The sequence below is a fragment of the Oncorhynchus clarkii genome, unplaced genomic scaffold (assembly GCF_045791955.1).
Source record: "Oncorhynchus clarkii lewisi isolate Uvic-CL-2024 unplaced genomic scaffold, UVic_Ocla_1.0 unplaced_contig_6398_pilon_pilon, whole genome shotgun sequence".
Taxonomy (NCBI): domain Eukaryota; kingdom Metazoa; phylum Chordata; class Actinopteri; order Salmoniformes; family Salmonidae; genus Oncorhynchus; species Oncorhynchus clarkii.
Genome location: NW_027258104.1, coordinates 25,393 through 35,000, shown reverse-complemented (window position 1 = coordinate 35,000; position 9,608 = coordinate 25,393). Strand labels below are relative to the sequence as shown.

At 46.6% G+C, this 9,608-nt stretch overlaps 1 protein-coding gene across 1 annotated transcript in view; it reads left to right on the top strand.

Moving 5' to 3' along the window:
• The window catches only part of LOC139395667 (ubiquitin-like modifier-activating enzyme 6), a 39,371-nt gene extending 32,180 nt beyond the window's left edge, over nucleotides 1–7,191 (top strand). Inside the window, exons 30-33 of the mRNA XM_071142994.1 lie at nucleotides 2,076–2,203; nucleotides 2,653–2,740; nucleotides 4,880–4,974; nucleotides 5,671–7,191. Of these exons, the coding sequence (XP_070999095.1) occupies nucleotides 2,076–2,203; nucleotides 2,653–2,740; nucleotides 4,880–4,974; nucleotides 5,671–5,818 (459 nt within the window). The 3' untranslated portion in view covers nucleotides 5,819–7,191. The remainder of the gene's footprint in view (nucleotides 1–2,075; nucleotides 2,204–2,652; nucleotides 2,741–4,879; nucleotides 4,975–5,670) is intronic.
• The last annotated feature ends 2,417 nt before the right edge of the window (nucleotides 7,192–9,608 follow it).

Genomic DNA, 9,608 nt, shown 5'->3' with positions numbered 1-9,608 from the left:
GTGGTCTAGTTGTGGTCAGGGTTGTCGAGGGTGGTCTAGTTGTGGTCTAGGGAGGTCTAGTTGTGGTCTAGGGTGGTCTAGTTGTGGTCAGGGTGGTCTAGTTGTGGTCAGGGTGGTCAGGGTGGTCGAGGGTGGTCTAGTTGTGGTCTAGGGTGGTCTAGTTGTGGTCTAGGGTGGTCTAGTTGTGGTCAGGGTGGTCTAGGGAGGTCTAGTTGTGGTCTAGGGAGGTCTAGTTGTGGTCTAGGGTAGTCTAGTTGTGGTCAGGGTGGTCGAGGGTGGTCTAGTTGTGGTCAGGGTGGTCAAGGGTGGTCTAGTTGTGGTCATGGTGGTCAGGGCGGTCTAGTTGTGGTCCAGGGTGGTCTAGGTAGTGGCTGCATCATGTGTTGGGTATGCTTGTCATCGGCAAGGGTGTTTTTTAAACAAACGGAACAGAGCTAAGCAGGTAAAATCTGAGAGGAAAACATGGTTCAGTCTGCTTTCCAACAGATACTAGGAGACAAATTCACCTTTCAACAGGACAATAAACCACAGCACAAGGCCTTTACAAGCCTTGTAAATTTATGGAAAGACTTAAATGGCCGTCTGGACAGAGCTTGAAGAATTATGAAAATAATAATGGGTTAATATTGTACAATCCGGGTGTGTAAAGCTCTTAGAGACTTACCCAAGAAGACTCTAATCTGCTGTAATGACTCTTAGAGACTTACCCAAGAAGACTCTAATCTGCTGTAATGACTCTTAGAGACTTACCCAAGAAGACTCTAATCTGCTGTAATGACTCCTAGAGACTTACCCAAGAAGACTCCCAGCTGTAATGACTCCTAGAGACTTACCCAAGAAGACTCCCAGCTATAATGACTCCTAGAGACTTACCCAAGAAGACTCCCAGCTGTAATGACTCCTAGAGACTTACCCAAGAAGACTCCCAACTGTAATGACTCCTAGAGACTTACCCAGGAAGACTCCCAGCTGTAATGACTCCTAGAGACTTACCCAGGAAGACTCTAATCTGCTGTAATGACTCTTAGAGACTTACCCAAGAAGACTCCCAGCTGTAATGACTCCTAGAGACTTACCCAAGAAAGACTCTAATCTGCTGTAATGACTCCTAGAGACTTATCCAGGAAGACTCCCAGCTGTAATGACTCCTAGAGACTTACCCAAGAAGACTCCCAGCTGTAATGACTCCTAGAGACTTATCCAGGAAGACTCCCAGCTGTAATGACTCCTAGAGACTTACCCAAGAAGACTCCCAGCTGTAATGATGCTTAGAGACTTACCCAAGAAGACTCCCAGCTGTAATGGTTTTAGATGGTAGAAATGACTGAATCAGATGTTTATCAGTTGAATGGGTTCTTTAAAAAGCTTGGATCTCTTCTTCGTGGTGTTGAATTGGTTTTACGGAATCTGCTTGTCTGATTCAGTCACAGAACTAAATAGAACGTACCAATGAATTCAGCGCTGTGTAGTTTTGGCTGTTGAAGTGAGTCGTCTGGGAGTCGTCTGGGGGGTCGTCTGGGGGGTCGTCTGGGAGTCGTCTGGGAGTCGTCTGGGAGTCGTCTGGGAGTCGTCTGGGAGTCGTCTGGGAGTCGTCTGGGGGGTTGTCTGGGAGTCGTCTGGGGAGTCATCTGGGAGGGGTTGTCTGGGGGGTTGTCTGGGAGTCGTCTGGGAGTCGTCTGGGAGGTCGTCGTGGGGGTGTCGTCTGGGGGGGTTGTCTGGGAGGTTGTCTGGGGGGGGGTCGTCTGGGGGGAGTCGTCTGGGAGGTCGTCTGGGAGTCGTCTGGGGGGTCGTCTGGGGGGCGGTCATCTGGGGGGGTCGTCTGGGAGTCGTCTGGGGGGGTCGTCTGGCAGGGGTCGTCTGGGAGGTCGTCTGGGAGGTCGTCTGGGGGGAGTCGTCTGGGAGGTCGTCGGGGGGTCGTCTGGGGGGGGTCGTCTGGGAGGTCGTCTGGGGAGTCGTCTGGGGGGGTAGTCTGGGAGTCGTCTGGGGGGTCGTCTGGGGGGGGTCGTCTGGGGGGGGGGGTCGTCTGGGGGGTCGTCTGGGGAGTCGTCAGTGAGTGGTTGTGCTGTGGTCCCCAGGTGTCGTTGGAGCTGGTGAAGGTGGTGGGAGGATACGGGTTTGAGTCGTTCAACAACTGTTTCTTCAACCTGGCCATTCCTGTCATGGTCCTCACCGAGGCTGCACCTGTCAAGAGAACACAGATCAGGTAGGAGAGACACACCTGTACACACACACCTGTACACACACACCTGTACACACACACCTGTACACACACACCTGTACACACACCTGTACACACACACACACACACCTGAACACACACACCTGAACACACACACCTGAACACACACACCTGAACACACACACCTGTACACACACACCTGAACACACACACCTGTACACACACACCTGAACACACACCTGTACACACACACACACACACCTGAACACACACCTGTACACACACACACACACCTGTACATACACACGTACAGATAGAAAATACATCTCTTTCTCCCTCTCTCTCTGTCTCCCTCTCTCCCTCTCTCTCTATCAGTGTCTCCCTCTCTCTCTATCGGTGTCTGTCTCTCTCTCTCTCTCTGTCTGTTTCCCTGTTTCTGTCACTGAGTCCTGAATGTGTGTTCTCCTCCTCAGGGAAGACATCTCTTTCTCTATCTGGGACCGCTGGACTGTGTGGGGTCACCAACACTTCTCCCTCTCTGACTTCATCAACGCAGTGTTGGTGAGACACATTCATTACTATATTAATTAAGTATAGAATAGAGCCTGCCATGGTGTTGACTGTGTTGTATTATGGGATAGAGCCTACCATGGTGTTGACTGTGTTGTATTATGGGATAGATCCTACCATAGGGTTGACTGTGTTGTATTACAGGAGAAGTATGGGATAGGTCCTACCATGGTGTTGACTGTGTTGTATTATGGGATAGATCCTACCATGGTTTTGACTGTTGTATTACAGGTGAATTATGGGATAGATCCTACCATGGTGTTGACTGTGTTGTATTATGGGATAGATCCTACCATGGTTTTGACTGTTGTATTACAGGTGAATTATGGGATAGAACCTACCATGGTGTTGACTGTGTTGTATTATGGGATAGATCCTACCATGGTTTTGACTGTTGTATTACAGGTGAATTATGGGATAGAGCCTACCATGGTGTTGACTGTGTTGTATTATGGGATAGAGCCTACCATGGTGTTGACTGTGTGGTATTATGGGATAGATCCTACCATGGGGTTGACTGCGTTGTATTATGGGATAGATCCTACCATGGTGTTGACTGTATTGTATTATGGGATAGAGCCTACCATGGTGTTGACTGTGTTGTATTACAGGTGTATTATGGGATAGAACCTACCATGGTGTTGACTGTGTTGTATTACAGGTGAATTATTGGATAGAACCTACCATGGTGTTGACTGTGTTGTATTATGGGATATATCTTACCATGGTGTTGACTGTGTTGTTTGACAGGTGTATTATGGGATAGAACCTACCATGGTGTTGACTGTGTTGTATTACAGGTGAATTATGGGATAGAGCCTACCATGGTGTTGACTGTGTTGTATTATGGGATAGATCCTACCATGGTGTTGACTGTGTTGTATTACAGGAGAAGTATGGGATAGAACCTACCATGGTGTTGACTGTGTTGTATTATGGGATAGATCCTACCATGGTGTTGACTGTGTTGTATTATGGGATAGATCCTACCATGGTTTTGACTGTGTTGTATTATGGGATAGATCCTACCATGGTTTTGACTGTTGTATTACAGGTGAATTATGGGATAGATCCTACCATGGTGTTGACTGTGTTGTATTATGGGATAGAACCTACCATGGTGTTGACTGTGTGGTATTATGGGATAGAACCTACCATGGTGTTGACTGTGTGGTATTATGGGATATATCCTACCATGGTGTTGACTGTGCTGTATTACAGGTGAATTATGGGATAGATCCTACCATGGTGTTGACTGTGTTGTATTACAGGTGTATTATGGGATAGAACCTACCATGGTGTTGACTGTGTTGTATTACAGGTGAATTATGGGATAGAACCTACCATGGTGTTGACTGTGTTGTATTACAGGTGAATTATGGGATAGAACCTACCATGGTGTTGACTGTGTTGTATTATGGGATAGAACATACCATGGTGTTGACTGTGTGGTATTATGGGATAGATCCTACCATGGTGTTGACTGTTGTATTACAGGTGAATTATGGGATAGATCCTACCATGGTGTTGACTGTGTTGTATTATGGGATAGATCCTACCATGGTGTTGACTGTTGTATTACAGGTGAATTATGGGATAGAACCTACCATGGTGTTGACTGTGTTGTATTATGGGATAGAACATACCATGGTGTTGACTGTGTGGTATTATGGGATAGAGCCCTACCATGGTGTTGACTGTGTGGTATTATGGGATAGATCCTACCATGGTGTTGACTGTGTGGTATTATGGGATAGATCCTACCATGGTGTTGACTGTGTGGTATTATGGGATAGATCCTACCATGGTGTTGACTGTGTGGTATTATGGGATAGATCCTACCATGGTGTTGACTGTTGTATTACAGGTGAATTATGGGATAGAACCTACCATGGTGTTGACTGTGTTGTATTATGGGATAGATCCTACCATGATGTTGACTGTTGTATTACAGGTGAATTATGGGATAGAACCTACCATGGTGTTGACTGTGTTGTATTATGGGATAGAACATACCATGGTGTTGACTGTGTTGTATTATGGGATAGATCCTACCATGGTGTTGACTGTTGTATTACAGGTGAATTATGGGATAGGTCCTACCATGGTGTTGACTGTGTTGTATTACAGGTGAATTATGGGATAGAACCTACCATGGTTGTCCATGGAGTGAAGATGCTCTATGTTCCTGTGATGCCAGGACACAACAAGAGACTGAAACTAACGTAAGCACACATACACACACACACACACACACGTACACACACACACACGTACACACACACGTACACACACACACACACACACGTACACACACACACACACACACACACACACACACACACACACACTGTCCTCCTGAATCACTGTGAATCTTAGTCTCTCATTCTCCTCTCCTCCCTCCCCCCTCTCCTCCTCCCTCTCCCCCACCCTCCCCCCTCTCCTCCCTCTCTTCCCTCCCCCCCTCTCCTCCCCTTCCTCCCTCTACTCCCTCCTCCCTCTCCTCCCCTTCCTCCCTCTCCTCCCTCCCCATCTCCTCCCTCTCCTCCCTCCCCCTCTCCTCCCTCGTCTCCTCCCTCCCCCTCTCCTCCCTCGTCTCCTCCCTCCCCCTCTCCTCCCTCTCCTCCCTCCCCCTCTCCTCCCTCGTCTCCCCCCCCCCTCCTCCCTCTCCTCCCTCCCCCTCTCCTCCCTCCTCTCCTCCCTACCCCTCTCCTCCCTCCCCCTCTTCTCCCTCCCCCCTCCCCCTCTCCCCCCTCCCTCTCCTCCCTCCACCCTCTCCTCCCTCCACCATCTCCTCCCAACTCTCCTCCCTCCCCCCTCTCCTCCCTCCCCCCTCTCCTCCCTCTCCTCCCTCACCATCTCCTCCCTCCTTCTCCTCCCTCCCCCCATCTCCCCCCCCCCCCCCCTCCCTCCTCTCCCAGGATGCAGAAGTTGATCAAACCGTCTGTAGACCGTCGCTATGTTGACCTGACCGTGTCCTTCGCTCCAGAGTCAGATGGTGATGAGGACCTTCCTGGACCCCCCGTTAGGTACTACTTCAGCCCCGACGGAGACGCTCACACCGCCTGAAACGCCCAGACCATAACATCCCTGACGCCCCTCAAACTAACCAAATATAACCACCCCTCAGTCCCCTCAAACTAACCCTCTGTACCTGCAAAACCCTAGTTGACAACAGTGGTGCTTCTAGAACAGGGGTGGATTCTAGAACAGGGGTGGATTCTAGAACAGGGGCGGATTCTAGAACAGGGGCGGATTCTAGAACAGGGGTGGATTCTAGAACAGGGGCGGATTCTAGAACAGGGGCGGATTCTAGAACATATGTTGATTCTAGAACATATGTTGATTCTAGAACATATGTTGATTCTAGAATATATGTTGATTCTAGAACAGATGGTGATTCTAGAACAGATGGTGATTCTAGAACAGGGCTGGCCCCATGTACCATTATTAGAGAAAGAGCATAGAGGTAGAAAGAGGGCTGTAGATGGATATAACCTGGTCTGATGAGTTCTCTTTCTACCTCTATGAGAAGAGGGAAGCACTTGGCTGTGTACATAGTAGTCCCTCTGTGTGGTTTAAAACACTGTTCCGACTGGTGTTTTCTACTCTGGTGTAAAGCACAGCTCTGACTGGTGTTTTCTACTCTGGTTTCAAACACAGCTCTGACTTGGTGTTTTCTACTCTGGTTTAAAACACAGCTCTGACTGGTGTTTTCTACTCTGGTTTAAAACACAGCTCTGACTGGTGTTTTCTACTCTGGTTTAAACACAGCTCTGACTGGTGTTTTCTACTCTGGTTTAAAGCACAGCTCTGACTGGTGTTTTCTACTCTGGTTTAAAACACAGCTCAGACTGGTGTTTTCTACTCTGGTTTAAAACACAGCTCTGACTGGTGTTTTCTACTCTGGTATCAAGCACAGCTCTGACTGGTGTTTTCTACTCTGGTATCAAACACAGCTCTGACTGGTGTTTTCTACTCTGGTTTAAAACACAACTCAGACTGGTGTTTTCTACCCTGGTTTAAAACACAGCTCTGACTGGTGTTTTCTACTCTGGTATCAAACACAGCTCTGACTGGTGTTTTCTACTCTGGTATCAAACACAGCTCTGACTGGTGTTTTCTACTCTGGTATCAAACACAGCTCTGACTGGTGTTTTCTACTCTGGTATCAAACACAGATCTGACTGGTGTTTTCTACTCTGGTATCAAACACAGCTCTGACTGGTGTTTTCTACTCTGGTATCAAACACAGCTCAGACTGGTGTTTTCTACTCTGGTATCAAACACAGCTCAGACTGGTGTTTTCTACTCTGGTTTAAAACACAGCTCAGACTGCTATGCACATGCCTTAACTAACAACCTTGTTGTGTTTGTCACGATGTGATGATGATGATGATGATGCTAAGAATAAAAAACGACCGTGTTTACACACCCATACATACACACTTTCCGTGGTTTTCATGAGAGAGAGAGAGAGACAGAGAGAGAGAGAGAGAGAGAGAGAGAGAGACAGAGAGAGAGAGAGGGGGGAACTCTTGATCTTAAAAGGTGGGATCACAATCGTCACCTAAACGTTCCTATTGGCTCATGGGGGATTTTGGATGATTGATAGCGACATAGGTGTGTCCCCAATCATCTCTCCGTCCTCCCAGAGTGTGCACTTGTTCATTTCCCTGCACAGGTTTTTAAAAAGGAAATGACTTGGTATAAATAAATATGAATATAATACTTCAGGAGATATTATTGGGACGCCCCCTATATGCTCTCCTCAGTCAGAAGCCACGTCAGCCATTCACTATATAAACAGAGATGATAACAGGTTGGTCTGTTGTTGAAGATGGGAGGGGACAGAGATGATAACAGGTTAGTTTGTTGTTGAAGATGGGAAGGGACAGAGATGATAACAGGTTAGTCGGTTGTTGAAGATGGGAGGGACAGAGATGATAACAGGTTAGTCGGTTGTTGAAGATGGGAGGGGACAGAGATGATAACAGGTTAGTCTGTTGTTGAAGATGGGAGGGACAGAGATGATAACAGGTTAGTCTGTTGTTGAAGATGGGAGGGACAGAGATGATAACAGGTTAGTCTGTTGTTGAAGATGGGAGGGACAGAGATGATAACAGGTTAGTCTGTTGTTGAAGATGGGAGGGACAGAGATGATAACAGGTTGGTCTGTTGTTGAATACAGTCCCTGATAGTCACCATATGCCATACTCTGGTCTATAGTAGTACCACTATATAGGGAATAGGGCTCTGGTCTATAGTAGTACCACTATATAGGGAATAGGGCTCTGGTCTATAGTAGTACCACTATATAGGGAATAGGGCTCTGGTCTATAGTAGTACCACTATATAGGGAATAGGACTCTGGTCTATAGTAGTACCACTATATAGGGAATAGGGCTCTGGTCTATAGTAGTACCACTATATAGGGAATAGGGCTCTGGTCTATAGTAGTACCACTATATAGGGAATAGGGCTCTGGTCTATAGTAGTACCACTATATAGGGAATAGGGCTCTGGTCTATAGTAGTACCACTATATAGGGAATAGGTCTCTGGTCTATAGTAGTTCACTATATAGGGAATAGGGCTCTGGTCTATAGTAGTACCACTATATAGGGAATAGGGCTCTGGTCTATAGTAGTACCACTATATAGAGAATAGGGCTCTGGTCACTAGTAGTTCACTATATAGGGAATAGGGCTCTGGTCACTAGTAGTACCACTATATAGGGAATAGGGCTCTGGTCACTAGTAGTTCACTATATAGGGAATAGGGCTCTGGTCTATAGTAGTACCACTATATAGGGAATAGGGCTCTGGTCTATAGTAGTACCACTATATAGAGAATAGGGCTCTGGTCACTAGTAGTTCACTATATAGGGAATAGGGCTCTGGTCTATAGTAGTACACTATATAGGGAATAGGGCTCTGGTCACTAGTAGTTCACTATATAGGGAATAGGGCTCTGGTCACTAGTAGTTCACTATATAGGGAATAGGGTGGTATTTGGGACCCTGAGCCTGTAGTTTGCATTCAGAAGAAGTGATGTCAGAGAGAAAGTGGGCTTGTGTCCCAAATGAGACTGATCTGTCCCTGCTTTTCCCTACCTCGTATTTACATGTATCTCTCTACTAAACCCTCTGACGTGGGCTTGTGTCCCAAATTACACCCTATTGCCTATATGCTGCACTCCTGTATAGGGGTTAGGGTGCCGCTGAGACACTCCGTCGCCAACTGTCTTGCACAGGAAATATCTATCAGGATTTCCTTGATAGTGAACGTCAGAAGAATAACATGTAAAATATAAATACAAAATAAACATGATATTATGTAAATTGTTGTGACAAGTGATGGTTTAATAAAAATCGTTTTCAGGATGTTTTGTGACTGAACTGTTGCCTGTCTATTTATTTTATTTTTTTCATGACAGAGAGAGATTCACGTATGGAAAATAACATCACAAACATGGATATACGTTCATTAAACTAAACCTTGGTATGCGCTTTTCCACCATGTGTTGTGTCACCTAACATTCTTAATAAAGAATGGTGCAGAATTGATCAAATCATCATCTCCATTAGAAGTGTACACTAACGTTCGACTTTTTGTAGAATGAGCCCTTTGGCGACCCGTAGTCTCCTCCCGTGGTCCATGTTATTCGGGCTCCTTGGAACGTCCCCCGTCCCCCAATTGAAGTTAAAATGTAAGTTTAGCGAAAGGTTATAGTTAAAGTTTTGGGATTATTAAAGTTAGGTTTTTGGGAACGGACGTCCCAAAAGATTCTGTATAGCACTAACCCGCCTCCCGTCTGGTCAACATTAGTTACCAGAGCCACAAAGTCATAATAATGGC